Source organism: Macaca fascicularis, chromosome 7 (genome assembly GCF_037993035.2).
Source record: "Macaca fascicularis isolate 582-1 chromosome 7, T2T-MFA8v1.1".
Lineage (NCBI taxonomy): Eukaryota > Metazoa > Chordata > Mammalia > Primates > Cercopithecidae > Macaca > Macaca fascicularis.
In genome coordinates, this window is record NC_088381.1 from 17117671 (window position 1) to 17130188 (window position 12518).

At 45.1% G+C, this 12518-nt stretch overlaps 1 protein-coding gene and 1 non-coding gene across 8 annotated transcripts in view; one reads left to right on the forward strand and one right to left on the reverse strand.

Moving 5' to 3' along the window:
* The first annotated feature begins 1876 nt into the window (after positions 1–1876).
* The window catches only part of KNL1 (kinetochore scaffold 1), a 76412-nt gene continuing 65770 nt past the window's right edge, over positions 1877–12518 (forward strand). For 3 of the 7 annotated variants that reach the window (XM_005559196.4, XM_045395306.3, XM_045395309.2), the window contains exons 1-2: positions 5219–5322; positions 12024–12075. In XM_005559196.4, the coding sequence (XP_005559253.3) occupies positions 12041–12075 (35 nt within the window). In that variant the 5' untranslated portion in view covers positions 5219–5322; positions 12024–12040. Of the gene's footprint in view, positions 2145–5218; positions 5323–10495; positions 10621–12023; positions 12076–12518 lie in introns of those variants that run through there. The other 4 variants (XM_015452658.4, XM_015452659.4, XM_065547773.2 and 1 more) reach the window with 4 other exon arrangements.
* TRNAS-GCU (transfer RNA serine (anticodon GCU)) lies at positions 4767–4848 on the reverse strand. The gene has a single exon. It is a non-coding gene; the product is annotated as a tRNA-Ser (tRNA).

Here is a 12518-nt window from a genome sequence, read left to right on the forward strand (position 1 = left end):
ACAGAGCATCCATCCCTGTAGATAAGAGCATCTTGTCCGAGTCTTGCGGTAGCTCAGCTGTTCCAGTAGATGGCGCCTCTAACTCTTTTCCTGTCAGCTGCTGCTGCTTTTTTTTTTTTTTTTTTTTTTTTTTCTGAGACGGAGTCTCGCTCTGTGGCCCAGGCTGGAGCGCAGTGGCGCCATGTCGGCTCACTGCAAGCTCCGCCTCCCGGATTCACGCCATTCTCCTGCCTCAGCCTCCCGAGTAGCTGGACCACAAGCGCCAGCCACCACGCCCGGCTAATTTTTTAAATTTTTAGTAGAGACGGGGTTTCACCCTGTTAGCCAGGATGGTCTCAATCTCCTGACCTCGTGATCCGCCCGTCTCGGCCTCCCAAAGTGCTGGGATTACGGGCGTGAGCCACCGCGCCCGGCTTTCCTGTCAGCTTCTTAAAAGTTTCTCTTTCCGTTTCTTTTTTTTTTTTTTTTTTTTTTGAGACGGAGTCTCGCTCTGTCGCCCAGGCTGGAGTGCAGTGGCCGGATCTCGGCTCACTGCAAGCTCTGCCTCCCGGGTTTACGCCATTCTCCTGCCTCAGCCTCCCGAGTAGCTGGGACTACAGGCGCCCGCCACCTCGCCCGGCTAGTTTTTTGTATTTTTTTAGTAGAGACGGGGTTTCACCGTGTTAGCCAGGGTGGTCTCGATCTCCTGACCTCGTGATCCGCCCGTCTCGGCCTCCCAAAGTGCTGGTATTACAGGCTTGAGCCACCGCGCCCGGCCTCTCTTTCCGTTTCTAATTCAAATACTTCTTTACCTTGACTTTTTTTTTTTTTTTGAGACGGAGTCTCGCTCTGTCGCCCAGGCTGGAGTGCAGTGGACCGATCACGCCTCACCGCAGCCTCAACCTCTGGGGCTCAAGCCATCCTCCCACCTCAGCCTCTGTAGGACTACAGGCGCTAGCCACCACACCAGCCTCTTTTTTTCTTTCTTTTCCCTTTCTTTCTGTGTTTTTTTAAATAGAGACAGATTCTCCCTATGTTGCTTGGGCTAGTCTCGAACGCCGGGACCCAAGCAATCCTCCCACCTCAGCCTTCCAGAGTGCTGGAATTACAGGTGTGAGCCATTGTACTCGGCCTAAAAAAGTGAGTTTTCAACTCACAATTTTTTTCTTTTTTTTTTTTCTCTATATTCTGCCAGTACATTTCATTTTCACAACTTCTACAGCTGAAGATTTTCCTTTGAAAAAATAATCTTCCCAGCCCGCGCAGCACGACGTCCCATCTAGCATGGCCAACATGGTGATGCTGTGGGACAATCAAAAGATGGGAGAGACCGAACAGAGTGAGTTCAGGAAACGTCTTTATTAAAACTTGATCACCTGGGTGAGTAGGACTCGCGTCCAGGAAAGTCTGAGTCCGGGACAAAGAAAGCAGTCAGTGGCCGGGAGAAACGTGATGCAGGAAGCGGACTTACAGAAGCGAGAACAAAGACAGTTGATCAGTCTTTTACATTTATCTATATTACATGTTCCACATCCCTGAGAAATCAACCTTGTATCAAGCTTGTAACTTTGCAGCTGCCCTAGGGAGGTGAAGCAGGAACTCGCTGAGCCTCAAGGAATGTGAAACTAGCAAGTACAGATAAGGCTCGCTGAGCACAGAAGGAAAAACAAGCAGTTAGTATTCTTCTCTAACTTAGAGTGGCGGCGGGGAGTGGCGGGGGAGGTGGCTACACTACACTTAGCTTTTGAAGGAAAAAGTAAAAAATTTTAGTTGTCTTTGATTATACTTGTAAAATTCATGAGTTCCTTCTTCAATGAAATCCCGCCTCTCCTAAAAATGAAAAATTAACAGCGTGGTGGCACACGCCTGTAATCCCAGCTACTGGGAAGGCTGAGGCAGGAGAACTGCTTGAACCTGGGAGGTGGAGGTTGCAGTGAGTTGAGATAGTGCTACTGCACTCCAGCTTGGGCGACAGAGCGAGACCCTGTCTCAAAAAAAAAAAAAAAAAAAAAAAAAGAAAGAAAGAAAGAAAGAAAGAAAGAAAATCTACCCATACTCTGCAGAGACATTGATAGACCTATAGTCATCACTGCAAGAAGCTGGCAAACCTCAGAAAATGATGCAGCCCTGGCGTCTCTAGAGAAGTTGCAGCACTAATAGGCAATGTAAGTAAAAATCTATTTACAAATGCATTCCCGGCACTTTCCTGGCATGTGCTGGGAAAAGCCTAGCAGGCTACAGAAGGGTCTAGGAGGGTTACAAAGGTCCAGAAGCAAGAGAGAGCACAGGGGCTAGTTGAAATGGAAGAGGGAGCTGCAGGTTGCAGGGCTTGTTGATGGGGGTGATCTCTAAGCTGAGATCCAAAGGAGGAGCGGCAGCCAGCCAGGAAGTTACATGATGGGAAAGAAGAGGGTGGGGTCAGGGGTATGTTGCCGTGAGAGGAGCAGGGACAGTATCTACAAACGTGTTATGGAAAGAGAAAAAAATCCTACTGAAGGAAAGGTAAGATCAGTGTCTCCAGGGAGATTTAGAAAGGTATCTCTCAGGGGCTCTTAACATTTTTTTTTTGGAGACACAGACCCTTTTGGCAGTCTGGGGAAGTCTAAGGATCTCATCTCAGAATTTTTTTAAAATTTTTGATTAAATTTTTAAATTTTTTTGTAGAGACAGGGGTCTCACTATGTTGCCCAGACTGTCTTTGAACTCCCGGACTCATGGGCTACTCCTGCCTTGACCTTCCAAAGTGCTGAGATTTCAGGCATGAGCCACCATGCCTGGCCAGAATGTTGTTTTTAAGTGCATAAAATTAAATATGTTGGAATACAAAGGCAACCAATTGTGTTGGAATAGTTGCCAAAATATTCTCAAAATTTGTGATGTAATAATATAATAAGGCATGCACTTTTTTTTTTTTGATGGAGTCTTGCTCTGTTGCCCAGGCTGGAATGCAGTGGCACGATTTCGCCTCACTGCAACCTCCACCTCCTGGGTTCAAGCAATTCTCCTGCCTCGGCCTGCCGGGTACCTGGGACTACAGGCACATGCCACCATGCCTGTGTAACTTTTGTATTTTTAGTAGAGACAGGGTTTCACCGTGTTGGCCAAGCTGGTCTTGAACTCCTGACCTCAAATGATCCACCCGCCTCAGCCTCCCAAAGTGCTGGGATTACAGGCGTGTGCCGCCGCGCCCGGCTTGATGCATGCACTTCTTTATGAATGCGTAACATTACAAGATCTAATAGCACGTCTAAAAATTACCATAATTTTGAAGTAGCAATGAGCGTAAAGCAGTAACAGTAATCTGGTATAAAAATATCTGTGATTTCTATTAGTGAGAAAATAATGGATAAGGTTAACATTACTGTAGTGAGCTGCTTACCGTTACTGAAGAATGTGCTTTCAATTAGGGAGTATGGAAATAAGGATGAAATCTTTATTCTGAACCAAATAATCCACTGAATTCTATCCATGTACCCCTTGGAAATGCATGTAACCCAGCAGAAACCCTTCCTAGCAGCAGGGTGGAGAATGCATTGGAGAGCAAGGCTAAGGAAGGTTGACTCAATGTCCTGAGCCCAAGGAGGTATCAACATTCCCAACGGATTTGGATCTTTAACAGGAAGGAGCCACTGGAGCCAGCAGAGAATGGGGCCACCGCTTTCCATACTCAGTGCCCAAACCTTGCTGAAGCACCTGCCAGGTGCTGGGTTGTGGAGCATGGTGCAATGCAGACAGCCTCGTGGAGGAGAGAATCTGTAAACCATGGCTTCAAAAGATTGATAAATACTGATTATTAATCTATAGCACAGTACAGGATTGATAAATACTGATTATTAATCTACAGCACAGATTAGGAGGGTGATTAAGCCAGCGTCCAGTAGATTTGGGTTACACTCTTCTTTCTACAATTTAGAAGCTGATAACCTCGGGCAAGCTATCTTTCAGTCTCCTCATCTGTAAAATGGAGTAATAAAAATATCTGTCATGATCAAGGGTTATAGTGATGTGCCTGTAGATAATAAATACCGGATAAATAAAGTGTCTCGTGGTAGCTTTTGAAGTGAAACCTGGTATTTCATAATCCGGACAGGTGTTAAAAACCCGAATAAGAGTGTACAATAATTGAAACTCCTCAGTTAGGAGCTATGTTAAAGTTGGAACAGAGCAGCACTGGAACATATGGGATGGTAATAATTGTGGAATTCTATACACTGTTGTTAACTTCATATAAAAATAAATTCAGCGCGTTTTCTGATTCCTGGAAAGTCTCTTTCCCTCCGTTTTCTTTATCTGTGATGTCGGAACGTTCCAAATACTGTATTTCAACTATTTCATACCTGAGATTGATGGTGCTGGATTGAGTAATAAATAATGAGTATTCAACTTTTTCCGCTCTGCAAATTTACTTTGGTTATAAAAAAAATTTATTCCGCTCAGCCGGGCGCAGTGGCTCACACCTGTAATCCCAGCACTTTGGGAGGCAAAGGCGGGCGGATCACGAGGTCAGGAGATCGAGACCATCCTGGCTAATACGGTGAAACCCCCGTCTCTACTAAAAATACAAAAAATTAGCCGGGCTTGGTGGCGGGCGCCTGTAGTCCCAGCTACTCGGGAGGTTGAGGTAGGAGAATGGCATGTACTCGGGAGGTGGAGCTTGCAGTGAGCCGAGATCGCGCCACTGCACTCCAGCCTGGGCGACAGAGCAAGACCCCGTCTCAAAAAAAAAAAATTTATTCCGCTCTGCAAGTTTACTTTGGTTATAAACAAAAATAAATTTGCTGTTACTTCGACGAGGATGGGATTCGAACCCACGCGTGCAGAGCACAATGGATTAGCAGTCCATCGCCTTAACCACTCGGCCACCTCGTCCCCGAAGCATACACTTTCCTGATTGCTATAGGGAGTAATATCAAGGGGATGTGACGCAATGTTATGGAAGCCGCCATTTTGTACGGAAGCCAAAATCCAATCATTTCCTTAGCAAGCAATCGAAATAAGATGGCCGCTCCCATGTTTGTGGGGGAGGTCTGCAGTGGGGAGGGGCAGAGGAAATTCGGTCGAAAATGAGATAAACTTGAAGGAAATAAAATTGGCACGGAGGCTAGGAAAGTAGTTTCCTTAAAGGAGTCTTAGAAATAGGGTTGATGTGGAGCCTAAGGGGCGGAGCCGACGCGTAGAGCCGCTTTGCGCGTGCGCAGCACCTAGGCGGTTAGATTTGAATACTTCACTGAGGCGAGCCGGGCGTTGTGTGGTGACGGCTAGAGGCGGCGCTGAGTTTCCGCTCTGAGGAGCGTGTGGACCCCAAACCTGCGCAAAATTTGTCGAGCAGGTGGGCCACGGCAGGTAAAGAGAATGACCCTTTCCTTCTGGGCTCCAGGGAAGGCTTCGGGTTTTGTCTGGGCGCCCTGAAGTTCCCGCGGTGGGAGGTGGGGAACGCTCCCTCAGCCTGGCGGGCTCCGTGGGCCGAGTAGACAGACGCCTCTGCCCCGGGCCGGGCACACTGTGCTCTTTTTTCGTCTCCTCGGCCTGTAGGTTATGGCGCCTCCCGCTTCCCTAATACTTTTCCGCCCGCACCTGGGCCCCTCCGGCCACCCGGCTCTGGCTGCTCGTCGGTCACTCTCTTGGCGTCCCCTTCCGCCCCGCCCTGCGGTCTTCTGTCAGGGCTCGCGGACTCTTCTTGCACCCCTGCTGCTCTTCCCTAGGGACCTCTAGGCTGTTTGTATTTCTCACTTAAGCTTTTCTTGGCTCTAAATGAAGTGACAGCAATGAGTGATTTTAAAATTCTTAGCTCTTCGTGGTTTAAGGTGTCTGCTCGGAGTGCTGGCGGCACGTAACAGATTTTTCGTTTCCTGCAGATATAACATTAACAAATAAAGCCAATATTAGTACTCCGCAAATTAGTTTTAAAAAATCCTTCTCCGTTCATTATTCCTCAGGATTTAAGCCCCCGTTCTTGATGTTTATTTAAATACTGAAGTTTGAGGGGGAAAAAATAATTACCGATTGGAATTTCAGATAGGTTTAATAGGCATTAACAGAGACAGGATGTGGATGAAGACCAAAGCAGAAGCTTATTCCAGTCTAGATATTAAAATTGACGTTTTCACTTCCGTCTAATCCCGTAGGTATTTATTGGGTTCGTTATCTTGTGATAGGGCTGGGGACAGATGATTCAGAGTCCCAAATCTAGAGGGGTTTACAATCCAGAAAGGGAAATAAACTAATATACCCAAATAACTAGAACACAAGACAATGTAAAAGATTATACGACATTCTAGAGTGGAGTGGGAGCATAGAAAAGGGAGAGCTCATTTGATGTTTTTGGTGATGGATTCGTGGAGAAGACCGCATATGAGGTGGATGTTCGTTGGAGAGATGATTTACAGAGATGGGAGTTAATATATGGTAAAATTTTGGTAATTAAAGGTTAGGGTCAAAGCAGTATAATTCTTGACTTTGTGAATGGCTGGAAATCTTAACAAGATGATAAATACATGTAAATTGAATAAAATGTTTGGAATGGTGGTATTAATGATGTATTCGATGTTAAATAGTAGACTGTAAAAGATACTCCAGATATTAACAGTAAAACAGTGCGGTCCAATAGGGCTCCCTGTGAAAATGATAATGTTTTGTATCTGCACTCCAACATAGTACCCATTAGCGACATGGGACGATGGAGCACTTGAAATGTCATTATTGTGACCAAAGAACTGATTATTAAATTTTATTTTTATTAATTTAAATGTAAATAACTACTGTATTGGACAGCACAGGTCTGGAGTCTCTGTCATTTCACTCTTACCCTCCTACAATCCCGGAAAATACTAACTCTAGATATCGGTTATATAAATGTAGGAGTGGGCAAAGAGCCAGATAGTAAATATTTCAGGCTTTGCAGGCTACATGGTTTTTGTCACATTTTCTTTGTTTAGTTGTTATTGCTTGCCTTGTTTTCTTTTTTTTTTTTTTTTTTTTTGAGACGGAGTCTCGCTCTGTCGCCCAGGCTGGAGTGCAGTGGCCGGATCTCAGCTCACTGCAAGCTCCTCCTCCTGGGTTCACGCCATTCTCCTGCCTCAGCTTCCCGAGTAGCTGGGACTACAGGCGCCCGCCACCTCGCCCGGCTAATTTTTTGTATTTTTTAGTAGAGACGGGGTTTCACCGTGTTAGCCAGCATGGTCTCGATCTCCTGACCTCGTGATCCGCCCATCTCGGCCTCCCAAAGTGCTGGGATTACAGGCTTGAGCCACCGCGCCCGGCCTGCTTGCCTTGTTTTCTACAATCCAATAAAAATGTGAAAAAACACTCTTAGCTCAAAGGCTAATTGGGCTCAGTAGCTATTTGAAGACCTACGGATTATTTAGACGAGTGGTTCCTAAATTTTCTTGATTCATGGCACCCTTAGATCAAAAGAAATACCTAACAGTCTATTTACTGAGTACAGTGGTTGGGTCCAAACATTAAGTATATATGTCCCAAACTTAGTAGCCAATTTAAAAAAATACAGAAATTGAAGGAAAAGATTATTTTTTAATATTTTATTTATTTATTTTTTGTCTCGCTCTGTCACCCAGGCTGGGGTGCAGTGGTTCTATCTTGGCTCATTGCAACCTCCGCCTCCTGGGTTCAAATGATTCTCCTGCCTCAGCTTCCCGAGTAACTGCGATTATAGGCGCCCACCACCACGCCCAGCCAATTTTTATATTTTTAGTAGAGACGGGGGTTTCACCATGTTGGCCAGGCTGGTCTTGAACTCCTGACCTCATGATCTGCCCGCCTCAGCCTCCCAAAGTGCTAGGATTACGGGTGTGAGCCACTGTGCCTGGCCAAAATTTTATTATTAAATAATCACACTTACTGATTGGATATGTGTGCCTGTTGGACACTGCACAACTTCTGAAACTTTGGAATCAGTTTATACCCTGTCACCCTCATGTCCTGTACTACGTTAATAAAAAATACTTGCTTTTGGGCCGGGTGAGGTGGCTCACACCTGTAATCCCAGCACTTTGGGAGGCCAAGGGGGCCGATCACCTGAGGTCGGGAGTTTGAGACCAGCCTGACCAACATGGAGAAACCTCGTCTCTACTAAAAATACAAAATTAGCCAGGCGTGGTGGCGCATGCCTGTCATCCCAGCTACTCGGGAGGCTGAGGTAGGAGAATCACTTGAACCCGGGAGGCAGAGGTTGCAGGGAAGCGGAGGCTGCAGTGAGCTGAGATTGCGCCATTGTACTCCAGCCTGGGCAGCAAGAGTGAAACTCCATCCCAAAAAAAAAAAAAAAAAGTACTTGCTTTTTATCACAGCAACTGCAAACAGTTTATCTTTACAGTGATAAGTTATTAAAACTAATGTAATGCATATGGTACTGTTTTGAGCTAGTAGTTCACACAGTACCTGACAGATGTTCAGAACTGCTGTGCATCTCTCAAAATTTTTAAATATCCCAGGACACCATTGTGAGTATGCTGCAGCACCCTTGGGTGCCAGGTACACAGTTTGGAATCAGTAACTTTTTTTTTTTTTTTCTTTTTCTTTTTGAGATGGAGTCTCACTCACCCTGTTTCCCAGGCTGGAGTGCAGTGGAACCATCTTGACTCACTACAATCTCTACCTCCTGGGTTCAGGGGATTCTCCTGCTTCAGCCTCCCAAGTACCTGGGATTACAGGAGCACGCTGCCATGCCCAGCTAATTTTTTTGTATATTTAGTAGAGACAGAGGTTTCACCATGTTGCCCAGGCTGGTCTTGAACTCCTGGCCTCAAGTGATCCTCCCACCTCGGCCTCCCAAAGTGCTGAGATTACAGGCTTGAGCCACCACACCCAGCTCCTGGAACCAGTAACTTAACGTGTCAGTGATCAAGAGTTTGGCCATAACAATGTTTTATAAATGAAGCTTAACTTGTGAGTGTGGAGTCTTCTATTTGTGTTGAAAGTGGAACTTAACAGTTATAGAATATTTTAAAAGGGGGACTTCATTAAGCTTGAATTTCATCAGTTAATTGCCAACCAGTTGGTCTACAGGTTGGACAGGAATTATGCTTAATGACTATTTTAAACAACAAAGATATTTAGGTGATCTTGAGTTGATAGTAGTTAATATTTTTATCTGTATGTTGCATATAATTTGTCATTAAAAATTATTCTTGGGAGGCCGAGGCAGGCGGATCATGAGGTCAGGAGATCGAGACCATCGTGGCTAACACAGTGAAACCCCGTCTCTACTAAAAACACAAAAAAATTAGCCGGGCCTGGTGGCAGGTGCCTGTAGTCCCAGCTACCCGGGAGGCTAAGGCAGGAGAATGGTGTGAACCTGGGAGGCAGAGGTTGCAGTGAGCTGAAATCACGCCACTGCACTCCAGCCTGGGTGACAGAGCAAGACTCCGTCTCAAAAAAAAAAAAAAATCATTAAACATCCCCCCACCCCCCGCCCCCCGAGACAGAGTCTTTCTCTGTTGCCCAGCCTGGAGTGCAGTGGTTTGATCTCTGCTCACTGCAGTCTCCGCCTCCCAGGCTCAAGCGATCCTCCCACCTCAGCCTCCAGAGTAACTGGGACTACATGTGCGAGCCACCATGCCCGGCTGTTTTGTATTTTTTGTAGAGATGCGGTTTTGCCGTGTTGTCCAGGCCCCTTTTGAACTCCTGAGCTCAAGTGATCAGCCTGCCTCAGCCGCCCAAAGTGCTAGGATTACAGGTGTGAGCCATTGTGCCCAGCCCTAAACTTTTTTCTTCATCTGTTGAGATGATTATATCATTTTTGCCTTTTAATCTGTTAGTATGGTAAATTGCAAGGTTGATTTTTCTGATATTAAACTGTGCATTCCTTTTTGTTTGTTTGTTTGTTTTTTAAGAGACGGGGTCTCACTATGTTGCCCATGCTGGAGTACAGTAGCTATTCACCGTTGCAATCATAGTGCACTACAGCCTGGAACTCCAGGGCTCCAGAGATCCTCCCGCCTCAGCCTCCGAAGTAGCTGGGACTACAGGCACATTACCCCATATGTGCCCAACCAATTTTGCATTTCTGCAAAGAAACCAACATGACCGTGATATATTATCCTATTATCCTTTTTACAAATTGCTGGATTCTTTTTGCTGATATTTATTTGGGATTTTTTTTTTTTTTTTTTAGACGGAGTCTCACTTTGTCGCCCAGGTTGGAGTGCAGTGGCCCCACGTTGGCTCACTGTAACCTCCATCCCCTGGGTTCAAGCAGTTCTCCTGCCTCAGCCTCCTTAGCAGCTGGGATTACAGGCACCCACCACGACGTCTGACTAGTTTTTATATTTTTAGTAGAGACGGGTTTCACCGTGTTGGCCAGGCTGGTCTCAAACTCCTGACCTGAGGTGATCCACCCGCTTTGGCCTCCCAAAGTGTTGGGATTACAGGCGTGAGCCACCGCACCCGGCTATTTGGGATTTTTATACTTTTGAGAATGGCATGTAATCTTTCCTTGCTGTGTGTGTATGTGTGTCTTGGAGGTGGTTGCAGGAAAGGGAGTTAAATTTTTATCTCCCATGGTGCGAAGACAGTTTAATGGCTAAAACTAGAAAAATAGCTGGGCACAGTGGCTTTTGCTTATAATCCCAGCACTTTGGGAAACAGAGGCAGGTGGATTGAAGCACATCAGACATCTTTCAGGTACCTGTTTACTTATTGCTAAAAGCAAGAACATTGATCCTGTTTTTGTGTATTGTATTAATTTAGTGTTGTGGCAGAAATGCTAATATGGTCGAGTCAAAATCTCCAGCTATTCTTTTTTGAAATCTGCAGTGGCATTTTTTTCTTACCCAAGAATGAAGTTCTAAAGTTAATACATAAAGTGAAAATCAAATATAGTTATAGGGAGGCAGCAACTGAGACCAGTTGAGGAAACCTCACATTATGCCTCTTAATTCATATTCTTTCCAGGGCAAATACTCACTGAGTTAAATTTAAAGCATTATCAGCTATGCTAATGTTATTTTCATGTGTTAATTTTTTTTGCTGAGTACTTATAGTTGACTTTTCCTCAGATAAATATACATATGATGCAAATTCACTGTATTTAGATATCTAATTCAGGTGTCCCCAACCCCCTGGGCCATGAAACGGTATAGGTCCACTGCCTGGGTGGCACAGCGGGAGGTCAGCAGGTGAGCATTAGCGCCTGAGCTTTTCCTCCTGTTGGATCAGCAGCGGCATTCGATTCTCACAGGAGCACAAACCCTACTGTGAACTGTGCACACGAGGGATCTAGGTTGCGGGCTCCTTATGAGAGTCTAATGCCTGATGATCAGAGGTGGAACAGTTGCATCCCGAAACCATCCCCCATCACACCCTCCTAGTCTGTGGAAAAATAGTCTTCCACAAAACTGATCCCTGATTTGGAAAAGGTTGGGGACCATTTATCTAATTGATGTCCATTTTGGGAGTAGATTATTAAATAATCTGCAAACTCTTATAAGCTAGGCCAAATTTTTATTTGAACCAGTGAAGTCCCTATCATCCTGATCAAAGTTAGTCACTGATTTTATCTTGAGTATGAGAATTTTCCAGGAATGTTTATTATAATAGTGGTTTAAACTCCTTAAAATGAGTCATGTTTTGTATCTTCCTAAGTATAGTGGTGTTTTCCTTTTTTTTTTTTTTTTTGAGATGGAGTTTTGCTCTTGTTGCCCAGGCTGGAGTACAATGGAGCGATCTCGGCTCACCACAACCTCCGTCTCCTGGATTCAAGTGATTCTCTTACCTCAGCCTCCCGAATAGCTGGGATTACAGGCATGCGCCACCACGCCCGGCTAATTTTGTGTTTTAGTGGAGATGGGGTTTCTCCACGTTGGTCAGGCTGGTCTCAAACTCACGACCTCAGGTGATTCGCCCGCCTCGGCCTCCCAAAGTGCTGGATTACAGGCATAAACCACCGTGCCCAGCCTTTCCTTCCCATCTTTGGTCTTCCCTCAGAAAGTAACCCTGAAGTCACCAACTGTACTCTTAATCTCTTCTTAGATTGCAGTTGCTTTTCCTTTTTCCTCATCTTTTCTAATATTGTATATTTGTTACAGAAAAGTTTTCTTCAAAAATGGATGGGGCATCTTCAGAGGCTAATGAAGAAAAGTAAGTTCATTTAATGCAGCTAAGAATGTTATATTCTATCAGAGAAAGATATTTTTCTAATTAGTAGGACCTATCCATAACTTCTGAGATCTTTTTCCATTGTGTTCCAATAAAAAGAAGTAGTTTTTTTTTTTTTTTTAATTTAAGTTCTAGGGTACATGTACACAATGTACAGGTTTGTTACATATGTATACATGTGCCATGTTGGTTTGCTGCACCCATCAACTCATCATTTACATTAGGAATGTCTCCTAATGCTATCCCTCCACCATCCCCCAGCCCTGGACAGGCCCCAGCGTGTGATGTTCCCCGCTCTGTGGCCAAGTGATCTCATTGTTCAGTTCCCACCTATGAGTGAGAACATGCGGTGTCTGGTTTTCTGTCCTTGTGATAGTTTGCTGAGAATGTTGGTTTCCAGCTTCATTCATGTCCTTGCAAAGTAC